The sequence below is a fragment of the Panthera uncia genome, chromosome D2 (assembly GCF_023721935.1).
Source record: "Panthera uncia isolate 11264 chromosome D2, Puncia_PCG_1.0, whole genome shotgun sequence".
NCBI lineage: Eukaryota > Metazoa > Chordata > Mammalia > Carnivora > Felidae > Panthera > Panthera uncia.
This window is the reverse complement of record NC_064818.1, coordinates 10,818,474-10,845,034: the sequence shown is the minus strand read 5'-3', so window position 1 is coordinate 10,845,034 and position 26,561 is coordinate 10,818,474. Positions and strand designations below refer to the sequence as shown.

Below are 26,561 nucleotides of genomic sequence, written 5' to 3'. Positions count from 1 at the left end.
GCTGGAACTAAGATTTTAATGCAGGTCTCTCAGACTTGACACTGTGATCTAAGCCATTTCCTAGTATCTAGGCCTGTCTACCATCTGAGGTGACAACTCCTCTAAGAAACCTTCCTGAATTTTCTCTCTCTCCTTCTCCTCTGCTCTTAGCACCCCATCTCCAGAGATGGGTCGAGAGGTATGATGTCTTTCCTTGTCTTCCCACCTCATTAGGCTGTGAGAACCTTTGGGCTGATGTCTGTGTGTCAGTGAGCTATTGTCCCCAGTTTCTAGAGCATGGTAGCTGCTCATAATATTTATTGGATAAGGAAATGAATGGTTGAAAGTGTCTTAATGCACATTACTAAATTGCTCTACATAAATCTTGTACCAGTTTAATTTTATTGGCAAGATTTCTGGTAACTCACTGGACACTCACCAGCATTGAGACTTTGTGCTTTAGCAGGCTGCCCTTGTTGTTGGACCATCCACACTACCCACACGATTGTACACATTTCTGTATGAGGAAGATGTAGGTATATTCCAGTTTTCCAGTTTATTAAATGATTAGTTTATTTTCACAAAATCTGTCAGCTGTTTTTATAGTAAAATGCATATTCATTGAAGAAAATCTGTTGAGAGACAGAAAAAGAACAAAGAGTGTTAAAAATTCCACCATTTTATAACATTTTGTTAAGGTTTATTTATTTTGATAGAGGGGGAGGGAGAGGGGCAGAGAAAGAGGCAGAGAGAGAATCCAAAGCAGGCTCCACACTGTCAGCCTGGAGCCCAGGATGGGGCTCGATCCCAGGAACCATGGGATCATGACCTGAGCCGAGATCAAGAGTTGGACACCCAACCGACTGAGCCACCCAGGTGCCCCTCTGTAACTTCTTTTAATTAAAAAACTTCTAATGCTTTCCCATCTATTTTTAAAATAATTTTTTACTGTTTGTTTATTATTTTTGAGAGAGAGAGAGACAGAGAGAGCACGAGTGGGGAAGGGGCAGAGAGAGAGAGAGAGGGAGACACAGAATCCCAAGCAGGCTCCAGGCTCTGAGCTGTCAGCACAAAGTCCAACATGGGGCTTGAACCCGGGAAACCATGAGATCATGACCTGAGCCGAAATCAGATGCCCAACCAAGTGAGCCACCCAGGCGCCCCTTGCCTTTCCAACTTTAAAAACTAATCATATGCTATATCTTTCTTTCTTAAAATAATACGTACTATGAATATTTTTGTATATAATAATGACCGTTTGAAAACCAGATTCGAAAGCTAAATAGTATTACATATCAATGGAAAAACATATTTAGTGTGCAAAATATTTTCTGTGATCATAAATGCAGCCATAGTGAACAGTTTGGGACATAAATCGTTGTGTGCAACCCTAGTTACTTGGTTTTTTAAATGAAAAGATTTCCTGGGGCTCCTGGGTGGCTCAGTCAGTTGAGCATCTGGCTCTTGATTTTGGCTCAGGTCATGATCTCACGTTTTGTGGGATCATGCCCCGAGTTGGGCTTCCCACTGACAGCATAGGTCCTGCTTAGGTTTCTCCCTCCCTCTCTCTGCCCCTCCCCTGCTCGTGCTCGCTCTCTCTCTCTCTCTCTCTCTCTCTCAAAATGAATAAAAAGAACTTAAAAAAATAAATGAAAATATTTCAAACATGCGGAAAAGTTCAGATATTAATATAACAAACACCCAGGGATCTATGTGGGTATTTATAACTTCACTTATAGGATAGGGATTCCTTCTACATATAATGTGGCTAGAAAGAAATGTGTATTTACAATCGGAGATGTTTCTGTCTTGGTATCCCCCAGTTTATGTCGAATGGATGTTAGATAAGCCAGTTTGTGCAAATGTATTTCAACCTGTCTCAGATCTATTGTATTTATGCAGTCATTTTCTTTGATTCCTTTCTAGACACTTATTGAAAACAATTTCCCTTGACTGACACTTCAAGAGCTGTCACAGCTGTACACACAGCTGTGGGCTTTAGTTTTAACTAGAAACTCATCATTCATACTTCCTTGAACACAGCTGGATGTGTTCTTGCTTCCTGGCCGGTAACACTGTTATACCACTGTTTATTTGGGTATATATTGATGAATACAAACTGCGTGAAATCATTATGAATGATAGGATGTAATTTTTATTGTCTTGTGCTATTTTGAGGATTATATATTGCTTTTATATTCACTAATTTAAAAAAATTAATGTTTATTTTTGAGAGAGAGAGAGAGAGAGAGAGAGAATGAGTGGGGGAGGGGCAGAGAGGGAGGAAGACACAGAACCCCAAGCAGGCTCCAGGCTCTGAGCTGTCAGCACAGACCTGATGCAGGGCTTGAATTCACAAGTCATGAGATCATGACTTGAACCAAAGATGGATGCTTAGCAATCTGAGCAACCCAGGGGCCCGTACATTGACTAATTTTAACGGAGGATGAAGCGTAAGTCATCATGGTAGACAGTTGCTGGCTTATTCGTAGGATCCACTGCTTCTTTGATCTGTAAGTTACATCCTCTGCTCTGTAGCCTCCATTCCAATACTGACCTTGTTTATTATGCTACTTGAATTTCTGTGTAAAACACTGTAGAAGGAAAGGAAGAGTACCTAGGCAGCCCCCCAACACTGAAAATGAGCATCAGAGCCCTTTGCTAAAGACCGTTGTTTCCAAAGAATTCAAAAACACAATTAACAATGTTAATTATGTTTTCCCCTGTTCATTCAGTAGCAGGAAGACGTACTAACCTTGCAACTCATTACATTAGCTGATGAAATATTTTGGCTTTCCCCCGTCGCTTATTGCTGTTGCTTTTGATTTCGTTTCTTGTTTACTTTGACTTACATTTTGAATTTCATGTCTTAATTATTTAGGTTAGGTGTGGATTGCCCTGCTTAATCTGTAATGGCAGTGACATCAAAGGGTAAGGGACAGATGGAGGAGTTTCAGTGGGATTTTTAGCAACTACATCTGAAAATTTATTTACTTGTTTATTTATTTTTATTTTTATTTTCTATGCTTAGGTGTAGTATACCCCAGAAAAAAGGGGGGACACAGTTTTCTTCATAGATCGAAAGCAGCTACAAGCAAATGAAAACCTTTAAAAATGTTGCTTCCCAGGGGTACCTGGGTGGCTCAGTCAGTTAAGCGTCCGACTTCAGCCGAGGTCATGATCTCATGGTTCATGAGTCCGAGCCCAGCGTCGGGCTCTGTGCTGACAGCTCAGAGCCTGGAGCCTGCTTCTTCGGATTCTGTCTCCCTCTCTCTCTGCCACTCCCCCGCTTGCACACACATGCTCTCTCACTCTCAAAAATAAACATTAAAAAAAGATTTAAGGGGTGCCTGGGTGGTGCAGTCTGACTTCGGCTCAGGTCATGATCTCACAGTTTGTGGGTTCAAGCCCTGTGTTGGGCTCTGTGCTGACAGCTTGGAGCCTGGAGCCTGCTTCAGATTCTGTGCCTCCCTCTCTCTCTGCCCCTCCCCCACTGTCTCTCTCTCTCTCTCTCAAAAATAAATATCAAAAAAATTTTTTTAATTTGTTGCTTCCAATCCTTTTTCCCTTGAGTTATGTGCAAAGAAATCTGTGGCTTAGGCTGTGTTTGGTAGTTGCACGTTTTCAAGTGCTTGTGCTAGATCGAAGGACAAACCCACTTGGGCGTTTCCCTCCTTCTCACCTTCCTTCTGAGAGAGTCCCGTGCACTCCTGAGCTAAGAGGCTGTGTGATGGCGACATCCTTCCATTGCCCTACACCCTAAGATCCCTGGAGGACGAGGGGCTGCTGAGCACCTAACCTTCTTCACAGGAGTCCAGGGTAAAAGAAGAGCCTTATCTAGGGGCCACGTTCAGTAAACCATGAGCAAACACTGGTCTCTTGACCCTTGCATGTAATACTTAATAACAGTGGTCTCTCTCTCGAACTACTCTTTTACTTTATGCCGACGACTCTCTCAGAGACGAGAGTTCCAGAGCGGTGCTTTTGGAAATTCCAAACAAACAGGCTCTTATACCAATGATACGGAACATTTTGTTTTTTTCTTTTCTTCCCAGGATTCATTCCTGTCTGTAGCCTTGGAGTGGCTCAGGTGGGCAGGATGAACTTTGGAAAGGATGTCAGCACCTTGAAATATTTCACCATCTGTGGCTTACAAGAGGGTTACGAACCGTTTGCTGTGAACACGAACAGGGATATTACCATGTGGCTAAGCAAGAGGCTTCCTCAGTTTCTCCAGGTCCCTTCAAACCATGAGCACATCGAGGTTTGCTTTTTCTTTAAAATTCATACCGTTGCCAAAAGCCAGGGGTGGAACGTCTTTACGCTTGGGGATTCCCACTTGGACAATTATTGCCACTTACTTAGAAAGGTGACCCTACTGTGTTACACAGTAATGGAGTCTGAGCACAGCATGAGCCTCTGATTATAGGTACTTTATGAGCACCTGATTAGACTGATTAACAATAATTAATTCTGTTTTTATATAGGCAACACCAGGCTCAGTCTGAATGAATGTAATTTTAACATGAATTTTCCAAACTATGTTTTGAGTTAGAAACAACAGATGAACATGGGGGAAGGGAAGGAAAAATAAGATAAAAACGGAGAGGGAGGCAAACCATAGAGACTCTTTTTTATTAAAAAATTTTTTGTTTTAATATTTATTTTTGAGCAGAGAGAGAGAGAGAGCGAGTGAGCGCATGAATGAGGGAGGAGCAGAGAGAGACAGAGACACGGAATCCAAATCAGGCTCCAGGTTCTGACATCTGAGCACAGAGCCTGACTCGGGGCTCAAACCCACAAGCCATAAGATCATGACCTGAGCCGAAGTCGGATGCTTAACCGACTAAGCCACCCAAGCACTCCAAACCATAAGAGACTCTTAAATAAAGAGAACAGACTGAGGGTTGTCGGAGGGGCAGTGGGTGGGGGGACGGGCTAAATAGGTGATGGGCATTAAGGAGGGCATTTGCTGGGATGAGCAGTGGGTGTCATATGTAAGTGATGAATCACTGAATTCTATTCCTGAAATCATTGTTACACTACATGTTAACTAAATTGAATTAAAAAGAAAAAAAGGCAGAGCTATGAGTCTATCTGGAACACAGTACTCCCTGTGTTTAATCTCATCATTTACAAAATTATGCCAAGTGTGGGCCGTGTTTGGGGTTTTAAAGACGTGACGTGTGTTAGCAATCTTTAGCATCAGGAGGTTGCGTTGATTCGAATTTGAGCTATCACTTCTTCATTCGCTAGGTGACCAGAATAGATGGCACCATCGACAGTTCTCCGTGTTTAAAAGTCACCCAGAAGTCCTTTGGCGCTCAGAACAGCACTGCCGACATCATGTTCTATCGCCTGAGCATGCCGATCGAGTGTGCCGAGGTTTTCTCCAAGACGGTGGCAGGCGGGCTCCCAGGCGCCGGCCTCTTTGGGCCCAAGAATGATCTGGAGGATTACGATGCGGATTCTGACTTTGAGGTTCTAATGAAGACCGCTCATGGCCATCTGGTGCCAGACCGTGTTGACAAAGACAAGGAAGCCACAAAACCAGAGTTTAATAACCACAAAGACTATGCTCAGGAAAAGCCCTCTCGTCTGAAACAAAGGTCATTGATACATGGAACATAATTTCAAATATGCAGTTATTTTGTGGGGAGAGGTACAGAGCAAGGGATTTCCCAGGGTCCATTTGTCCTTCCCTCTCCTTCTCCTTTACATATAAAGGATTGGACAGGCGACAGGAACGCAACCTGTTTGTCATCGAATTTGTTACCACAGACATAATCTATCCCAGAAGTTACTTATTTAATGCACTTTTTTTATCGTGGTGAGAAACACCTAACACAATCTACCATTTAAACCATTTTTTAAGTGTATGGTTGCATAGTGTTAAGCATGTTCACATAGTCGTGAAACAGGTCTTCAGAACTTTCTCAGCTTGCAGAACTGAAACTCTCTACCCATTAGACAACTCTCCTTTTCCACCTCCCCTAGCCTCTGGTAATCCCCATTCTCCTTTTTATTTCTATGAATTTGACCACTTTATAAATGTGGATTCATACTGTGTTTTTCTCTTCTGTGTGGGATTGGCTTAACTCAGCCTAATATCCTCAGGGTTCATCCATGTCACCGCACGTGCCAGAATTTCCTTCCTTTGTAAGGCTGAGTAATACCCCACTCTGTGTGTACATATTTTGCTTATCCATCTGTCCGCTGATGGATATTTGGGTTGATTCTTCCTCTTAGCTATTGTGAATAGTGCCGATGTGAACTGCGTGTGCAAATGTATTTTTGAGGCCCTGCTTTAAATTACTTTTGATACATACCCAGAAGTGTGGTTGCTGCTAGTTCTGTGTTTAAGTTTGTGAGGGACCTTCATGCTGTTTCCCACAGCAGCTACGCCGGTTTACATTCCCACCAACACTGCCCGAGGGTTCAATTTCTCCATATTCTCGTCAACACTTGTTACTTTCTGTCTTTTTGATGATGGCCCTCCTAATGGCTGTGAATTAGTGTCTTCTTCTGGTTTTGATTTGCATTTTCCTGATGTTCAGTGATCTTGAACATCTTTTCATATACTTCCAGGCCATTTGTATATCATCTTTGGAGAAACGTCTTTTCAGGTTCTTTGCCCATTTTTTTTATTGGGTTATTTGCTTCGTTGTTTTTGAGTTGTAGGATTTCTTTATATACTCTGGATATTAACCCCTTATATATAATTTACAAGTATTTTCTCCAAAGAGTTTTTAAGATGTTTATATTTACGTTCTTGGTTGAAACTTAAAGTATTCTCTCTAAATAGTATTTTTTATAGACACAAGGCAAGTTATTTTAGCATCCTTTTTTGCACTAAATCTTAATTTCTCCAGATCAGCGTGATTGACACTGTAGTTCAGATAATTATTTGTTGTGAGAGTCCGCCATGTTAATTGAAGGATATTTAGTCACATCCCTGGCCTCCACCCGCTAAATGCCAGTGGCACACCCCCACCCCGCACCCCCAATGTGTCAACTAAAAGTATCTCCAGCTGGGAGATAAAGGCATAGTTTAGGGAACAAAAATAGCCCTGGTTGTGAACCACTCTACTAAATTGATGATATGCACATGTTTTAAGTAGGCAGAGATTTTTAATGTTGCTGATCCCCAGTCCTGTACTATATTTCAGATTTTTGCTTAGAAGAACAAAGCCAGATTATAGCACGAGCCATTCTGCAAGGCTCACCGAAGATGTCCTTGCAGATGATCGGGATGATTATGATTACTTGATGCAAACGTCCACGGTATGAGGTTGAAGCTTTTGTCACTTATTTCTCTTTGTCAGTTGTTGTGTGTTTCATGTCAAAGAGTTCCTTTTCATTCATCCTCTGTAGCCGACTTATTTTAAAATAAATCTTTGCTTCTATTTTGGGGACTGAAAGTTGAAGAAAATACAGGTATATTCTGAGGTGTATTATGTGGTAAGAGAAGTGTTTTAGGCAAAATAACTTTATGACATGCTTAATCCTGATTTTGCTATCATGTTTCCTGGGAAAATTGTAATTTCCACATAATTCTTCCAAGTGCATATAATTTCCTTCATCTTAGTGATATGTCTAAAGGAAGATCATTTATCATACTTTGTGGGAGGTCATGTTTTGCTCTCTGCCAATTCATGTTTAAACCGGGGTGCTTGGCTGACTCGGTAGATGGAGCATGCCACTCTTGGTCTCAGGGTGGTGAGTTCAAGCCCCATGTTAGGTGTAGAGCCTACTTAGTAAATAAATAAAAAATTAAAAATTAAAAGAAAATAGGGGAACCTGGGTGGTTCGTTCAGTTAAGTGTCTAACTTTGGCTCAGGTCATGATATTGCAGTTCATGAGTTCGAGCCCCGTGTCCAGCTCTGTGCTGATAGTGCAGAGCCTGGTTGGGATTCTCCCTTCCTCTCATTCTGTGCCCCTCCCCCACTCGCACGTGTGTGCGTGCTGTCTCTCTCAAATAAATAAATAAAACTTTAAAAATAAATAAATAAATAAACAAACAATGCTTTAAAAAACAAATTTTTCAAAACAACTTTTCCTAAAACACCAAATGGGAAAAAATGTATAATTTTTTACATTTTTACAATTTTTTACATAATTACATCCCTTGTAGAGTGCCACCATGTTTGAGCTAGATTTTTACATATTAGATCGGAGCTATTTCAAAGTGATTTTTTTAAATTTTTATTTATTTTGATAGAAAGAGAGATTTGGGGGGAGGGGAGGAGAGCGAGGAAGAGAGAGAATCCCAAGCATGTTCCGCGCTTTCAGCACAGAGCCCGACCTGGGGCTCAGTCTTCTGAATCGTGAGATCATGACCTGAGCCGAAATCAAGAGTTGGATGCTTAATCAAGTGAGCTACACAGGCGCCCCTCAAAGTGATTTTAAGGTGTCAAAGTATTATTGATAGGAAAGGCAAAGCATATTCAAAAAGGTGGGTGACAGGTATAAAACACTAGCATAAATTAGTGTGCTTGTATAAGTTTCCAGAATTTGAAGTTTATCTGCCTGAATGGATTGGTGATTTTATTACATAAATATGCTATGTATGTGCACATACAGTTGTACCCATATTTTAGGAGTATGAAAGACCTCAAATTATTTAGTGTGTTTGCTCCGACAAGATCATTTCTCTTCTTCCCATTATTTCTGATTTCCTTTCCATTATCTCTGCTTTAAGACTTATCTTCTTCCAGTGTCCGCTCTTTGTTCTTGTTACATTTTAATTAGGCCGAGTGATTTTAAGCAAAGAAATGCAGTCAGGCAATTCAAAGGCATTGCGTATCAAAGTTTTGTTTCTTTTTAACTTTGCCAACACTTGCTTTTGCTGTCTTGACAGTACTATTACTCAGTGAGAATCTTTCCCGGCCAAGAACCTGCTAACGTCTGGGTGGGCTGGATTACATCAGATTTCCATCAGTATGATACAGGCTTTGACTTGGACAGAGTTCGTACAGTAACCGTTACTCTAGGAGATGAAAAGGGAAAAGTACACGAAAGGTCGGTTTTTCTCAATTTTTTTTTCTTATGTGAATGACATCTGATAAACATGTTGATAAACCTAGGTGTTTTTTTTGTTTTTTTGGGTTTTTTTCCCCCCTTGGATTTCATGTCCAGGATCGCGTTGTGTTTATAGGAACAATATCATGAAACCATTCATGTCAGTGTCCGTTTTGTTGTGCATACAAGCCAGTAAGGAATCTGAATACGTTAAAAGTGAAAAACATTATAAAGTAAGAGCAGTGCATCCTTTGTGGGTAACAGTCTACATTCCTTCAGGTGACCTCGTACGTGACTAACAGCTTGGGTTGCCAGTACTAAGCCTTTGTTTTAGGGATTAGAGATGGGTGGATGTGAGGCTTTTATGGTCTGAAATGTATCTCGGGAACGGTTTACGCGGTGGGGAGAAAACTGTGAAGACAGTGTGGGCTAGTAGTTTAGGCCCGGTGGACGCATTTTAACTCAGACTGAGGAGAAGTGGGTTCTTTCCTCAGCTTTGCCATTGACTCGCTGTGTGGCTTTGGGTAAGTCAGTTCCACTTTCTGTGCCATCCTTTTTTCATTTGTAAAACAAACCAAACTCAAACCAAACCTTCAAAAAAGTGAAGAAGGCTATCTTCCTTGTGGAATAAGACAAGAGAAGATCTGGCCATTTGCATCTGTCTTTTGTGCCCATGCATCCTCTCTGATCTGCTGTGACAGGTGTCATAGAGGGAGTCCGCCATAATGTTGCTTTTCTTATATACCTGCATCATCATTTTTGGTGACCAGAAGCTCACTCTCCTGCCTTCGGGTTGTCACACTTAAAACTGTGGAACTTAGCCCTTGAGACCATGGGCCAAGCCAGAATGTCCAGGAAAGAGTGCTTTCTTTACAACAGTATGGGAGCCCCATACCCACCTGTCTCTGGGAACATTCTTGACGGACACATTTGATTTTCAAAGATGGCAACGGTACAAGGAAATAACCCAACAGAGGGACGGGATACCTGGATAGATGATCTTAGTGTAAGAAATAGAGGGCAGGGAAGGGTTGTTGAATGTTTTGTAAGGAGTGCAAAGAAACACAGCCAACCTGATTATTCCGAAACTGATTTTTATCTCAGCCTTCTTTTTCTTTTCCTCCTACTTGCCTGCCTTTGACTTTTTTTTTTTTTTTTTTTTTTTCCGTTTTCATTAACATTTTCACTCTGCTGTGGCAGAGAAAGGGAAGGAGGCAAAACTCAAGTCACTTTAGGTTTATTACCATCTCTGGGAAAGGTTTCGGTGGGGGTGAAACTCAGGTGGGGGTTTGTTGTTAACGTCAGTGATGTTATGCATATTCTAGCTAATTCTTTCTCTCATAACAGATCACCAGGAATTGTCCACAAAGGGGCATAATGTTAGCCAAATTTTAAATATGTTGAATCACTGATGGCTCAGGTAGAATTTGCCTAAGGACTTTGACAGTGTTCGGAAATGACTGCTTCTCATCTCAGAACAAGTGATTAAAAAAACAAAAACATGAGAATGAGGAGAATGAAAATTGCAAATTTGGATGATTATTAGTTAAACTTTTTTGAACCTCAGAACAAGGTCCAGTTTGGTTTGAGTTTTTGGAGGGGAAGGCGCAGGTCAGTTTTTACTTGTTTCCGACTTGTTGACCTGTCTCCATTAGGTGCAAAATTTAGAAACGTGTAAGACCGGATTCAGAATATCCACGACGTCAGTGGACTTTTTGCTCCGAATCACAGAATCGGCCCTTTGTGCACCTCTCCCATTACAGCATGAGCTTGTTGCTTGCACAGCATAACTTAGGTTTAGTTTGCAAGATATACATGCTTTCTATTGTATCTGTGGTCGTACAAAGATAAAAATGTGTTTTGTTTTTTGTTTTTTGTGTTTTGTTTGTTTGTTTTTGAAATCCAGCATCAAACGCAGCAACTGCTATATGGTGTGCGCGGGCGAGAGCATGAGCCCAGGGCAAGGACGCAACAATAATGGCCTGGAGATCGGGTGCGTGGTGGATGCTGCCAGTGGGCTTCTCACATTCACCGCCAACGGCAAGGAGCTGAGCACCTACTACCAGGTCCGTGGGCAGGGATGGTGGCGTGCTTCTGGGAAGAAAGCGTTTTGTCCCCACGCACAAAAAGCACATTCTGGAAGATCGAAAAGTACCTTAGAAAATAGACGAAAATGAAAACCGAAATGAGCCTAATTGGGCCTTTTTAGTTCTCTTTGAATAATAACACTGCCCTTCGGGGTGGGGGGGAAACAGTACAGGCCTCCAAAAATGTTCGCATAACAACGAAATGAGATACCCTGAATATTTGTTGAAAGAGGAGATCCATCTGAAAGAACACAAAAGTGTCTGGGCCCCTTCTGTCAGGTGTTCCTTGGTCGTTATAAAGAAAATATTTTTTCTTGGTGTTCCTTCTTTGACTAATACTTCCAAATTCATTTCTTTATCTAAGGTGGAGCCAAGTACGAAATTATTTCCTGCAGCTTTTGCCCAAGCTACAAGTCCCAACGTTTTCCAGTTTGAGCTGGGAAGAATCAAGGTAAGAAAGATTCATTGCTGGTATTCTGTTTGGGGTCTTCCTCTTAGGGAATAGCGGCTACTTCTCCTTAAATAAATTCAGTATTTTTTTTTAGCAGCGATGTTAGTGACAGAAGTGACTCTTTTAAAAAAAGGTAAGCCATGCTTGAAAGTTCTGTAATTTCCTTCAGGTGGCTAGGGCCATGTTAATTTATTAGAAAGGGTTTGTGCCACAATTTAAATTACTTATTAAATAGTCTGTAAGAAGAAGAACAAAAAAGGCTTTCTCTGTGGTCATCAAAAATATATTACTCAATGAAACTAGGCTTATATGGAACAAAAATGCCAAATAACATACCACTTGATTATCTGGAACTCACAGGTGAGCTAGCAAATGGGCTTAACGACACGAAACTGGTACATTGTGGTAAGTGCTAGAATAGTGCACATATAGAATACTCCAGGAACAAATGAAAGAACAAGGTGGAGGTTGGAGGGGGATGGATCGGGTAAAGCAAAGAGAAGAGGAGGCATTTAGGTTGACTCATAACTGTTGAATAAGAGATCTCAGAATACACTTAGTAGGAGAGGACATCCTAGGCCGAGGAAGGGCAAGAGAAAGCAAAAATATTTGAGTCAAAGTGCTGAAGGTTAAAGAATTCAATATGGCTGTAACAAAAGGTGACTTCCAGGATGTGGCTGGAGATTAACATTGAGAGAAGGTGGACTGAAGCCAACCTGGGAAGGCCTTGAATGCCTCTCTAAGAGGTTGGTACCTACTGTATAGGCAGTGTTGATCCCATTGGAAACTGGAAGCTGGGGACTGAGCATAAGTAAACCGGTTTTGGAAAAATACATTGGCAGTAATATGGAGGTGGAAATGTGGGAAGTATCTGTTCTCACAAGAATGAGAAGAGGCAGTAATGCTGAGTTATGATGATTTGATGCCATCCGCATGGGAGATGATGAGAGCCTGAGAAGTCATGTTGGAGAGAGAGAGGGGTAAATGAGAAGATGTTTTAGAGGAGAAATGAATAGAATTTGACAGTGAATTGGACAGATAGTATTCGTTGATGAGTTGGATTCAGGTACTGAAGGAGAATGAAGAATCAAGGATTAAATTGATTTTTTGAGCTTGGACAAATTAAGGGATGCTAAGACAACAAGCGGAAGAGCTTGTTGAAATTCAGGAAAAGGAACTGAATTGAATTTTGCGGTTGTACAAGTTGAGATGCCAGCTGCACGTCGGGGTGGAGTGCGGTGGGAGGTTTTACAGTGCTGGCTCGGTGACTTTGGACATGCTCCTTAAACTGCATGAGCTAAATGTCTACTTTTGTAAAATGAGATGCTCAGCAGCCACAGAAAGGCAAACATAATATGGGTGAAAGGAATCCATGACTCCTGTTGGTTAGGATGGCTTCTGACCTTGCCAGAAGAATTTGGGCAAAATGATGGACGAAGCTATACTATAGTGAATTCAAGGTTGAAAATTAGAGAAAGACAGCAAATTTGGATGAATAAATATATAGACAGAAAGATCGATCTGGCCTCCAGCTCTTCCTCAGACTTGCCAGGCAGACTTCCTCCTTGGGTCCTTTGCATTGACTGTCCCTTCTGCATGGAAGGGATGTCACCTTCTCAGCCGTACCCATTATGATCATCCTCCTTATTATTGCTGTCCTGCATTCTGCTTCCTCTATCCTGGGTCCCCACCGTGACCTCTTTTGTCATATGCTATTTAATTTGCTTTTTAACTTTGTCTATTTTATGTTTCCAGTTAAAAAAAAAAAAAAATGGAAGCTGGATGAGAGGAGGGGTTTTGTGTGTTTTGTTCACTCAGGGCCCAAAGCAGTATCTGGCTTTCCTCCCCGCCCTCTCCATTATCAGAAGAGAATAGGAAGGTAGCTGGAGGATGAGATAGTCTGAAAGTACGCAGTAGACAAGACTTTATGGGAGAGGGAGACACTGAAGGTAATGGGAGAGGTGAGAGCGTTGTTTCCATATGGCCCATGACGGGCAGGCGGAGGGGGTGTCAGGGTCATGAGTGCATGAATAAGCTTCGGCCAAGTAGAGACCTGTGTTGCCCTGAGATCAGACTGAAGGCACTAGGGAGGCTGAAGGTGATCCATACTGAAGCTGGAGCAGGGTGAAGAACAATTAGATTGTGTTAATGTCTGATGAACTCTGTTGTCTTGTGTGATGGTGCTGTTTGTCTGTTGAGCTGTCTCCCGGTGTAGAACTGGCTGCTGAAACCTGACAAACCTGACTTGTGAGTGAGGGAGCCAGTGAGTGAGCACTTGAAGGATAAGGTGGGCGACAGAGGACAGACCAGGAGAGAGAGCCAAGTGCGTGCAACTCTTCCTGGAGTTTGGTACCGCAGACAGCCGCAGGCTTGCCGGATTTGGCGAGGGCCCAGCTTGGTAAAAAAAAAATACGCAGATTACGTGGTTCTACTTGGTTGTAGCTGCATTCTCAGCGTACCAGGGAGTGTTTGCGAAAGAAATCTAGCTCCCCAAGCCTGTTTGCCAGCCCTGAAATTTTAGGTATGTTCTCTCAGGATGTTTTTGCCTCTTGACCTTTCAGGAGCCATTCATCCCGAGTTCTGTTATTTCTTGTATTAACGTTGCCGGACACAGAGGGTATCTCGCTTCCAGGATCTCTTTCCTGTGCAGAACTGTGGTCGTTACGTTATTAACCCCACGGATTGTTACAAATTAGTTCTTTTTCTGCTCCCTAGAATGTGATGCCTCTCTCCGCGGGATTATTCAAGAGTGAGCACAAAAACCCTGTGCCACAGTGTCCCCCGCGTCTCCACGTGCAGTTTCTGTCCCACGTCCTGTGGAGCAGAATGCCCAACCAGTTCCTGAAGGTAGATGTGTCTCGAATAAGTGAGCGCCAAGGCTGGCTGGTGCAGTGTTTGGATCCTCTGCAGTTCATGTCTCTCCATATCCCGGAGGAGAACAGGTCAGCCCTGTGTGCCCTTTACCGTCTGATTAGGGCCCTTTGAATTAGACCATTGGCCGGGGGCTCAGGTGTGCTGCTGGGGAAAGAAAATGAAGCTTAAAAATATCTTATCTCTGGGGCGCCTGGGTGGCTCAGTCGGTGAAATGTCTCACTTCAGCTCAGGTCATGATCTCCTGGTTCGTGAGTTCGAGCCCCGCATCAGGCTGTGTGCTGACAGCTCAAAGCCTGGAGCCTGCTTTAGATTCTGTGTGTCCCTCTCTCTGCCCCTTCCCTACTCATGCTCTTTCTCTCTCTCTTCCTCAAAAATAAATAAACATTAAATAAATGAACTCTCACTATAGATCATGAAGAGTTTGAGTCATTTTCCCAAAATGTATGAAATACAAATGCACACAAAAGAGTCACTAGAACCAGATATGCAGGCAAGGTGAGGACAGGAAAACAACAAAGCCCAGGGCGAGACTGGCACGGGGTCACTCACACCACATCATTCTGTGTGGTTGGTAAAGTCCCACAGTGGCTTCAGGCTTCCTAGAAGCCAAAGAAAAATCTGATGAGTTCCCAAATTCAGAATAACAAAGGGATATGCCAACTAGTGGCTGAGTAGAAGCTTTTTCTCATGCCCCAATGACATGGCCAATAATTAATACTTAACAATTTGGGATGGCACTACATACATGTTAGTTCTCTGGTTCCTTCGTGACACGTATCACTGTTCATAATTTACGTACTTTTTGGTTAAGATTTCCCTCCTCAGCTAGATGGTCAGCTCCCTTAGGGCAGGAATTGTGTCGATGTTGTTCACCATCGTATCACCAGTGCACAGTGCTTCATCCATAGTAGACCCTCTGTAATATTTGATGTATAAAAGAATGATATTGACTTATGAAAAATATTTCTCCATTGAGGACTGTTGAAGAGTGTAAGGTATTATATTAGCTTTTAATGCAATAACAACCCCCACGTCTCAGTGGCTTGTGAACAGACGTGAATCTTTTGCTCACGTTACGTGAGGTTGTTGGTCCGCTGTAGCTCTGCTCCGGGCTGTGGTGGGCTATGAGTGTGGACTTCCTCCTTCTTACCCTGAGACCCAAATTGATGGGGCAGCTCCGATCTGGGACATACAGTTTCCACGGCCAATGGTGGATGTACAGGAGGGTTAACAGACACTTCAGGTCTCTTAGAACTTCTTTTTGCTTGTGGCAGATGTTACATTCACTCACAGTTTATTTATTTTATTTATTTTATTTATGACCTGCCTAAGCAAGTCATAGAGTCAAGCCCAAGCTAAGTAGGGCAGATCAGACTACCCCATATACAGGACAGACGGAAGAAGAGGGAGAATATTTACCAACAACAGTATGGCGTGTGCTAAGGAGGTGTTATATTTTATATTTAAACAGATAAAATAATGTCCTTGTAACAGATAGAATAACAAGTTATTTCTTTTGCTATCCTCCCAAGTAAATCCATAGCTTATTAAAGTATGAATATTACTATAAGGAGTTGGTGTGGAAAGACAGATTAAAGTAGTTGAGGTATATGCTTTGGTTTGCCCTGACCTAAATGTAGAGTCATGAGATGGAGACTATAGATCCTTCCAGAATTCTCTTATTCATTCATTCCAGACATATATTAGTTCTCATTGTGTCCCTGGCATTGGATACTAAATGGTGTACAAAACAGATGGGACCCTTACCTTAAAAGATTTCATGGTCTAGTCGGGAAGAGAGGTGCTTTAAAGGAAGTAACAGGGTGCCCTAAAGTGAATAACAGGAGGTGGGTTGGAAGGGGCAGTAGCTAATGTAAATTGTGGAGTCCTTAGATGTTTTTTCTAGAAACTGGCAGTCTGAGAGGAATTAGATGGTAGGGTAAGTTGTGTTCTTCACTAAGAAGCTAGAATGCAGAGGTTCTGTGTTGCTACGGTGAACAGGTTTATATATTTTGACCATCAGCCAGGCTCATAGTCTTCTTGAGAGCCTGGAGGGCCTAGGTAAGACATGGGAATCATTGTCCACTATACTTTGAGAGAGAAGGCCTGCTTAGATATACCTTCCCAAGAATTGGGTGCTAGCAGCCGGGCCCCACAGTTGTGTGGTTTCCCGGAGGCCTAGGTGAGTCATCATTTGCTTTGAGTTTCTCACTCAGAATGCTTCTGATGCTGAGATTTGGGCGGTAGGGTCTGGAATAACTTTGCACCATCAAGCCACAGTGGCTTTTCATAGAATACCTGTGACCCGGGAAGCATAGACACAGTGGATGGGCATGGACAGGATGATCGAGTATGGAGGACGGTGACAGAGCTTAACAGCAAATAATCACAAGTAATTACTCAGCTTCTACTGTGTAGGGGTTAACTGCTAGACGAATATTAATGAAGTCATATAATAACCCATGTTCTGATGAGTTTATATTATAGTCTCACCAAGGACACTTTTCTAGATGAATGAGTCATTCCTTTTATTGTGAATATATCAAGTTTCTACTTTCAATTCTACAGTGTCACCCATGGGCAATCTTAATAGTTTAAATAAATAGTGTAGAAACATTAGCACATCGAAAGGAATTACGTCCTCTTAAAATTGACTTCGTTTTGAAAGGAATGGCTTTACTTTAGGCATATTCTGGCCATTTTAAGTTTTTTATGGGTTGGAAGGGCATGATACATTCTAGAAGCAAAATGGCCCAGCGTAGACTCAGCTTCCCAGTAGAAACTTTGCTACGCGAAATATCACAAATAGTATTTGTTTCACAAGCCATACATGCCCGGTGGAAACCAGGGCTGCACTGGTCTAAGTCTGGGGCCGTGAGGGATGTGTAAGAAGGTACATCACTTCAGAAGCATTAGTCCTCCATTCTCTTACTTCCGACTGGTCAGGCGAATCACTAATCATAGGTCAGAGACAGGGACAACTTAGCCTAAGGAAAAGGTCTCTGGCTTTCTGGGGCAGCTTAGCCAAGTTGGAAAAGGAGATTCAAGATTTTCTAAGGAGGGCTCAAATTCTGAAAGGAAAGGAGACACGGGTGCAGATCGAGACTCCGTGTCTACGAGAGGTGCCCCAAACCTGAGGGTGATTGATGGAGGATGAAGCAGCTTCAACCACTAGTGGTTAGAAATTTCCCACGTAAAATTGCATACGGAGGAAAACTTGTAAAATACCTAGTACTGACGGAGAAAAAAAAAAATACACCATCATGAAACCTGTCATAGAAAATCGGGAACAAAGATATGTTTCCGTAACTTTTTGAAATTCATGAGGTACTTAGATTTCTCCTGTGATGCGGAGTTTTTAGAACTTTTCCCCACCTGACCTTGCTACCACTCTCCTCCTGTGTACAGATCTGTGGACATACTGGAGCTGACAGAGCAGGAAGAGCTGCTGAAATTCCACTACCACACGCTCCGGCTTTACTCCGCCGTCTGCGCCCTCGGGAACCACCGGGTGGCGCATGCGTTGTGCAGCCACGTGGATGAACCCCAGCTGCTCTACGCCATCGAGAACAAGTACATGCCCGGTTTGCTGCGGGCCGGCTACTATGACCTGCTGATTGACATCCACCTGAGCTCCTACGCCACTGCCAGGCTCATGATGAACAGTGAGTTCATCGTGCCCATGACGGAGGAGACCAAAAGCATCACCCTCTTCCCTGATGAGAACAAAAAGCACGGCCTCCCCGGGATTGGCCTCAGCACCTCCCTCAGGCCACGGATACAGTTCTCCTCCCCCAGTTTTGTGAGCATCAATAACGAATGCTACCAATACAGTCCAGAGTTCCCGCTGGACATCCTGAAGGCCAAAACCATTCAGATGCTGACAGAAGCTGTTAAAGAGGGCAGCCTGCATGCCCGGGACCCCGTGGGGGGCACCACTGAATTTCTCTTTGTACCTCTCATCAAGCTTTTCTATACTCTGCTCATCATGGGGATCTTCCACAATGAGGACTTAAAACACATCTTGCAGCTGATAGAGCCCAGTGTGTTCAAGGAAGCCGCCACTCCGGAAGAAGACACTGAGGCTCTGGAGAAAGAGCCCTCCATGGAAGACTCCAAGCCAGAAGGAGCTGGAGAAGAAGAAGCCAAAGGGGGTAAGAGGCCCAAGGAAGGACTGCTCCAAATGAAACTGCCTGAGCCAGTTAAATTGCAGGTAATCAGAAAACAAAACAAAATGAAAAAACAAACAACAACAACAAAATTTTTTTTAGTGAATTTCAGGGTCACTAACTATTTAGGTATTGATATTTGCCTTTGTCTCTTTTCCTCTTGGTGGTGGGGGAGGGGTGTGTGTGTATTTTTGTGTTCGTGTATAATGATCGTTTTTCATAAAATTAACCAACTTCCTGTTGTGTTTTGGGATGTGCCAGTATAATTTTCTTGCATTTAGAATGGAATTCGTGAATGGGGCGCCTGGGTGTCTCAGTCAGTTAAGCGTCCGACTTCAGCTCAGGTCATAATCTCACGGTTTGTGGGTTCCAGCCCCGCACTGGGCTCTATGCTGACATCTCAGAGCCTGGAGCCTGCTTTGGATCCTGTGTCTCCCTCTCTCTCTCCGTCTCTGTCTCTGTCTCTGTCTCTGTCTCTCTCTCTCTCAAAAGTAAATAAGCATTAAAAAAAAAATTAGAATGAGGGGCGCCTGGGTGGCTCAGTTGGTTAAGCGTCCGACTTCAGCTCAGGTCATGATCTCATGGTTCGTGGGTTCGAGCCCCACGTCGGGCTCTGTGCTGACAGCTCAGAGCCTGGAGCCTGTTTCAGGTTCTGTGTCTCCCTCTCTCTCTCTGACCCTCCCCCGTTCATGCTCTGTCTCTCCTCTGTCTCAAAAATAAATAAACGTTAAAAAAAAATTAAAAAAAAAAATTAGAATGGAATTCATGAATTTTCTAATGGTGTCAGTTGACAGTAGTTGATAAGAAATACATTTAGTGATTTGAGTGTGTGTGTCAGGCACTTTTTCTCCTCCTCTTCATTAGCAGTTTCTCTTTCCTCTTATTTCTGCAGATGCATTCCACCAACCATTTGTTGGAATGCCTGAAACAGAAGGGACCCCTTACCCCCTTCCTACCCTGCCCCCACTCTCACTAGCCATAGAACACTTTGTTACCAGTAGGTGTGCCCATTCTCACACAGCAAGATTTTGCTTCCTGCATGTATGTTTCTAAGGAATTAAAGACATTGCCTGTTTCTTGTGCTTATCAAGATGTCTGAAATATCCTTTCTTTTTTTTTTAATTTTTTTTTTTTAACGTTTTATTTATTTTTGAGACACGGAGAGACAGAGCCTGAACGGGGGAGGGTCGGAGAGAGGGAGACACAGAATCCGAAACAGGCTCCAGGCTCTGAGCTGTCAGCACAGAGCCCGACGCGGGGCTCGAACTCACGGACCGCGAGATCATGACCTGAGCCGAAGTCGGCCGCCTAACCGACTGAGCCACCCAGGCACCCCTGAAAGATCCTTTCTTAACATGTCTTCAGTCCATAAGAGTCCGTTTGATGTTTGCATCATTGACAGGCTCTTTTACTTTTCAGTCCTCAGTCAACATTGATTGAGGTCTTCGAGCCAGGCGTGTGGTTCTGGGTGGAGGAAAAACTTGCCAGCTGTACCTTCCAGACATTCACAGTCTCTAAGGGAAATATACATGTATTTATCTATTTCTGTTAAAATATTTTATTGATAATTGCGTTAAATGATCTGAAGGAAAAGAATGAATTACTAGTAAAAAGAAAATCTCAACTGGATTACCGTGAGAAAGGTGAGGGAGTCCTCTGTGAGATGGTGACTTTTAATTGGAGTTCAGATGGATGAGCTGGAGTCCAGTAGATGCAAAGAAGGAGTAGGAAGAGTGTTCTAGGAGCTTTTAGCACAGAGCACAACAAAGGTTCTGAGGCAGAAAAAGGCCATTTAACCTAATTAGCTAAGGAAAGAGGGTGAGATAGGCAGGAGGCAGGTAACATAGAATCCAGGCATTTGACAGACTTTAGATGTTATTCGGAGTTCATTTAAAACCATTAAATAATTTTAACTTTTTTTAATGTTTATTTATTTTGAGAGAGAGAGAGACAGAGCATGAGCAGGGGAGGGGCAGAGAGAGAGGGAGACACAGAATCAGAAGCAGGCTCCAGGCTCTGAGCCGTCAGCACAGAGCCCGACGCTGGGCTTGAACCCGCGAGGGAGATCATGACCTGAGCTGAAGTTGAATGCTCAACCGACTGAGCTACCCAGGCGCCCCAACCATTGAATAATTTTAACAAGGGAATTTGATTCTAAAAATTTAATTGTAGCTGCTGTGATGAAAACTGATAAGGAGAAGAGCTAGTCCTCCAGAGTCCACTCAGTCGAGAGGCTGTCACGCTGGTCCAGACCCAAGGGGACGGGGCTTGCACTGGGGTGGGGTGAAGGAGATGAAGAGGGGAGTGGATGCTAGGGCTACCTCAGAGCTGGCATTGGCAGAAATGTCCCTGTTGTGGTTTTAACGTTCCCTTTAACACTGCTTTGTATTTATATCACAATTGGTATTAAGTATATTTAAATGCTTTCCGAAACATGGGCAGAGCGTTCTCTTGTAGGCATATTTCTACCAACATATTCTCTCAGTTAAAAATCCTTTTAGCTGAGGTGCCTGGGTGGCTAGTTGGTTAAGCATCTGACTTTGGGTTTCATCTCAGGTCTTGATCTTGCACTTTATGTGTTCAAGCCCTGTGTCGGGCTTCACACAGTGTAGAGCCTGCTTGGGATTCCGTCTCTCTCCGTCCCTACCTTGCTTGTGGCGTCTTTCTCTTTCTCTCAAAATAAATAAATACGCTTAAATCCTTTTGACTTCTGGTTGAATACCCAACTTGGCATTTAATGAATGAACAGTGAAACCAATAAATTAATTTACATGCAGAGTCTGGAGGTGCAGAGTTCTAGAATTAGTATAGGAGCTCAATAATGTCCTCAGGAAGCCAGCTCTTAATATTTTCCTGTGCTCCTTAGTCTGCGGTTTTCATCCTAAAGTGAAACAGTCATGTCACTCATTACCCAGTTAAACCCAATTTGAAAAGAGAGTGTTCTAGTCTGTTGTTATTGGTGTGAAATCTTTCCCACAAGACTCCTCACTGAGTTCGCCTTACATATCTCATTTGCCATAGCCCCGGTAGCTGCCGAGGAGGCCAGGGCAGTTAAGTGTCCACCAACGGGGCATGCATTTACCCTTTTAAGCTTAGAAAAACTGTAGGTTTTATCCCCTGGGACCAAGCACAGTGCTGCCTACACAGACTCAGAGTTCTGTTCATAGAAGAGTTGATACTAAGCGTGTCTGCCACAGGTACACATTAACTACTTAAGATTCCTGAATTCACCCCTGATGTCTTGTTCATCATCTTTTCAGATGTGTCTGCTGCTCCAGTACCTCTGTGACTGCCAGGTCCGACACCGGATAGAAGCCATCGTGGCCTTTTCAGATGACTTTGTAGCCAAGCTCCAAGACAATCAGCGCTTCCGTTACAACGAAGTTATGCAAGCTTTAAACATGTCGGCCGCGCTCACTGCCAGGAAGACAAAGGAATTTCGATCCCCACCTCAGGAACAGGTACAAGAATGAAATGGAAATTCTTCCCTTTTTACTTTGGGCTTTAGTTCATTCAGGATCCGTACATCGTGAAATTACAGTATAAATTACAAGTGGGTTTTTTTTTTTTTCCCCTGTTCTCCTTAAACTAGCCAAGTGGATTTAGTAATTCTTAGTTTCACCAAAGGAAAAGAAAAATCTTCTCAGTTTAAACAAATGAGAGATTTATTGAAAGGTATCATGTGTATCATAGACTCTTCGAGGAGACCTGTGTGCCAGACTCTGAAGTTCTACATGTAGAGACAGTACCCAGGGGCGCCTGGGTGGCTCAGTCGGTTAAGTGTCTGACTTCTACTCAGGTCGTGATCTCACAGTGGGTTTGAGCCTCACGTCGGGCTCCGTGCTGACAGCTCAGAGCCTGGAGCCTGCCTCGGGTTCTGTGTCTCCCTCTCGCTCTGCTCACGCTCTGTCTGTCTCTCTCTCAAAAATAAGTAAACATTAAAAAATTAATTAAAAAAAGAAACCGTATCCAACCACACAAGTGGATCTTCTTTGGCTGACATGGCACCACCCAGTGAAAAAGAACCCTTCGCTTCTGTGACTCAATGTCAGACCTTTTCTGTTTGGTCTCTCCTGAAAGACCAAATGTCACTACTGCTGCCAGGCTTGCTGAGAGACTGATCACCTGTTTATGATATCCAAACCCAGATCTGCCTAGGTACAGCAGAATCAAGGGCACATGCCTGAACTAAACAATTAGCTGGTCTAGAATCTACTTCCAGATGGGATGCACACTATCTTCAGTATCTTACCCTGACCTTTTCTCTGTGTGTCAAGATATTTCCAAATGAAAATGTTTGTGGACTAATTGAAGAACTTATGTTTTCTCACCAGAATGCAGTTTCTTTGAGGGAAGGGACATGGGATTTTGTTTATTGCCACAAATAGCATTTATGGAGCAGAAAACAAGACCAGGCTCCCCCAAATCAACTCCATTCGTTACACCGCTATTGGGAGCTCCTGCTTCTAGAAAAATGGAGTACGTGTGCCTTTCCCTGTTCTTCTAAGTACAACTGTCACCCTGGAAATTACATAAAAGACAACATACAAAGACTCTGAAAGACAGAAAACAGGAGACTGACTATGGAACTTGGGACTTGAGAAACAACATGGTGGTTGAGTCCCCTGGATCTTCTTTTCCCCTCATCTATGCCAGACTTGGAGCTAAAGAAGCTGGCAACCCAGAAATGCTGATGGGCACCGACAGGAAAAGCCCCAACAAAAGCCTTCTTTGTCCAGCCAGAAGACCAAGAAAACCATCTCTCTAGCAAAACTGAAAGCTTTTAGGTACTAACCGTACTACATCAGCCAAACACCAGTCCAAACTGCCCCACCCAGCGAAGACTGAGTGAGAGCCTAGCCTGCCACCCTCATCAGGCTGTAATGAGGTGCCCCGGCTGGAACTGTGAGGAGCTGAGACTTTTCCCAGCTGGGTGGTAACGAGGGTTGTGTCGTCCAAAGTGTCAGGAGAGGCTAGGGAGGGAGAAGTACCAAGGCACTCTTGCCCTTTCCAGTCGGGGTTGTGTGGGTACAGGTCTAGGGGGAACTGGTCTCCCAAACTGCCCAGTGGGAACAAGACCTTCTTTCCTCAAGTGCTCGTGGAGGCCGAGTGGGGAAATGGTCTTCCGCTCCCACCTGGAAGTAACAAGGAACAGGGCAGGTTAAACTCTTCTCCAGAAGAAGCCAGAAATTTAAGATCGAGAAGTCTCATAATACCAAAATGCCCAGGTTTCAGTTTAAAAAAAAAAAAAAAATCACTCATCATATCAAGAACCAAGAAAACCTTGAATGAAAAAAGACAATCACTAGATACCAACTCAGATGATCTCCAGCTCATGAAGATTTCAATTTCTCTGACAAGGCTTTTGAAGCAGCCATCATAAAGCTTCCAAATGGAAAAAAAAAAAAAAAAAAAAAAGTCTTCACAAAGAAAGAAAGATAGGAACAAGAACCAAATGGAAATTTTAGAAATGAAAAATAGCCAAAATAAAGAAACCTTTAATGGATACACTGAACAGCAGAAAGGAGACAGAGAAAAGAATCACTGAACTAAAGAGGGAATAATCAGAATCACCTACCCAGTCTGAAGAACAGAAAACAAACTGGAAAAGAAAATAAAGCTTTAAGAACCAGTGAAAATATAACAAAACATCAAACGTCTGTGACACTGGAGTCCTAGGAATAAGAGAAAGAGGGGGAACTGAAAAAAAAAAAAAAAACCTTGGAAAAAATAAAAGTTGAAACTTTCCAAGTTTGGCAAAAGATACAAAGAAAAAGACTCAAGGGGCACCTGGGTGGCCCAGCTGGTTACATGTCTGACTCTTGATTTCAGCTCAGATTAATTTCAAGTTTCTGAGTTTGTGAGTTCAAGCCTTGAGTTGGGCTCTGTGCTGTCAGCGCGGAGCCTGCTTAGGATTCTCTCTCTCCATCTCTCTCTGCCCATCCCCCACTATTTGTCTTTCTCAAAAATAAATAAAGAAACTTATAAAAAGAGAGAGAGAGAGAGAGAGACTCAAAAAGCTGAATAAACCCTAAACAGAATACCCGAAGATATCTAAATCAAGATATACCATAGTCCAACTTCTGAAAACGAGAGACACAGAAAAAAATCTCACAAGCAGTGAGAAAGAAATGACACCTAGAGGGAAAAAACAATGTGAGTGACCGAGATTTCAGATCACAAATCATGTAGGCCAGATGGAGGCAGCACACTGGTTTTCAACTGAAAAAAAGACTGAAAACCCAGAACTCTATAGGCAATGAAAATATCCTTCAGAAATGCAGGGGAAATCAAGACATTCTCAAATGGAGGGAAAGGATGAGATTTGGACTACAGCAGGCCAACCCTGAAGGAAAGCCTAAATGAAGTCCTTTAAATGGAGAGAAAATGACAATAGAAGAAAATATGGAAAATCAGGAATGAAGAAAGAACAATGGAAGGTGTTAAAATAGGAATAAATACAATATATCTTCCCTTTTCTTTTGGGTTCTCTGTTTTTAAAAAATTTTTTTAATGTTTATTTATTTTTTTTTTTTTTGAGAGACAGACAGACATGAGCCGGGGAGGGGCAGAGAGAGAGGGAGACACAGAATCTGAAGCAGGTTCCAGGCTCCAAGCTGTCAGCCCAGAGCCCGACGTGGGGCCCGAATCCAAGAACTTTGAGATTATGACATGAGCTGAAGTTGGACGCTTAACCGACTGAGCCACCCAGGCCCCCCAAGTTTCTCTCTCTTTTTTTAAAAATGTTTATTTTTGAGAGAGAGAGAGAGAGAGAGAGGGAAACAGAGGATCTGAAGTAGGCCCTGCGCTGACAGTAGAGAGCCTGATGAGGGGCTCAAACTTGCAAACTATGAGATCATGACCTGAGCCAAAACCAAAAGTTGGACGCTTAACCAACTGAGCCACCCAGGCGCCCCTCCTTTTGAGTTTTCTAGATTATATTTGATGGATGAAGCAAAAATGATGAAGCTCTCTGCTGTGTTCTAGATGTATTTATAGGTAATATTTAAGACATTTGTATTTTAAATGAAGGAGGATAAGGGGTATAAGAGGGAGATGAGTTTTCTGTGCTTCAAACTGGTAAAATGTTGATGCCAGTAGGCTGTGATGAATTATGTACGTATATTGTTATATCCAGAGCAACCACTAAAAAAAACTATGCATACAGATATACTAAAAAAAATGCCAGGGATAATTCAAAACGAAATCCTAAAAATAGTTCAAGGAACCCACAGCAAGTTGGGAAAAATAAAGCAGAACAAACAAAAAACATGAAATTACAGACTTAAGTCATATCAATAAAGGCTTGAACATTACTCCAATTAAAAGAGATTGGCCGAGTGGATTATATAAAACTTGGCCTAACCATCTGCTGTTAGGGTTACATCTATGAGATGTTTCTCTGATGAGGTATTTCTAGGAGAAGTTTTATATCACATAGAATGATGTAGATAGGTTGAAAGTGAAAGGTTGAAAAAAGATATATTATGAAACACTGAAAGAAAGTAAGAGTGACTCTATCAGAGTAAAGAAATTACCAGAGGCAGACAGGAACATTACACAATGCTGTAAGAACCTACAAAGAAGGCAAATGCACAGGTACTGCATACAGCCGAAAAATATGTGAAGTCCACACAGAACCGGAAGGAGAAGTAGATAAATACACAATGATAGTTGGAGACCTCAACACTCCTCTTTCAGTAATTGATAGAAAGCTAGACAAAAGTCAGCAAGAACATAGGAAAATGCGACTCTGTCATCACCAAACAGGGTCTTTGGATATTTGTATAACACTCCATCCAACAACATCATACGTAGTTTTTTTTCAAGCATCCATGAAACATTCTCAAAGATGGACTGTATGCTGGGCCTTAAACAGCCTAAACGGATTTAAAAGCATTTAAATTTTTTCATACAGAATCTTTTTCCTGACCACGGTAGAGTCAACTTAGAAATCAATAAAAGACAGAAAACAGAAAA

General features: G+C 42.6%; 1 protein-coding gene across 2 annotated transcripts in view; it reads left to right on the top strand.

Moving 5' to 3' along the window:
• The window catches only part of RYR2 (ryanodine receptor 2), a 754,822-nt gene that overhangs the window by 499,890 nt on the left and 228,371 nt on the right, over positions 1–26,561 (top strand). For both annotated transcript variants that reach the window (XM_049646094.1, XM_049646095.1), the window contains 9 exons: positions 4,035–4,243; positions 5,236–5,588; positions 7,149–7,263; positions 8,840–9,000; positions 10,907–11,066; positions 11,452–11,538; positions 14,254–14,480; positions 17,821–18,625; positions 21,842–22,042. In XM_049646094.1, the coding sequence (XP_049502051.1) occupies positions 4,035–4,243; positions 5,236–5,588; positions 7,149–7,263; positions 8,840–9,000; positions 10,907–11,066; positions 11,452–11,538; positions 14,254–14,480; positions 17,821–18,625; positions 21,842–22,042 (2,318 nt within the window). The remainder of the gene's footprint in view (positions 1–4,034; positions 4,244–5,235; positions 5,589–7,148; positions 7,264–8,839; positions 9,001–10,906; positions 11,067–11,451; positions 11,539–14,253; positions 14,481–17,820; positions 18,626–21,841; positions 22,043–26,561) is intronic.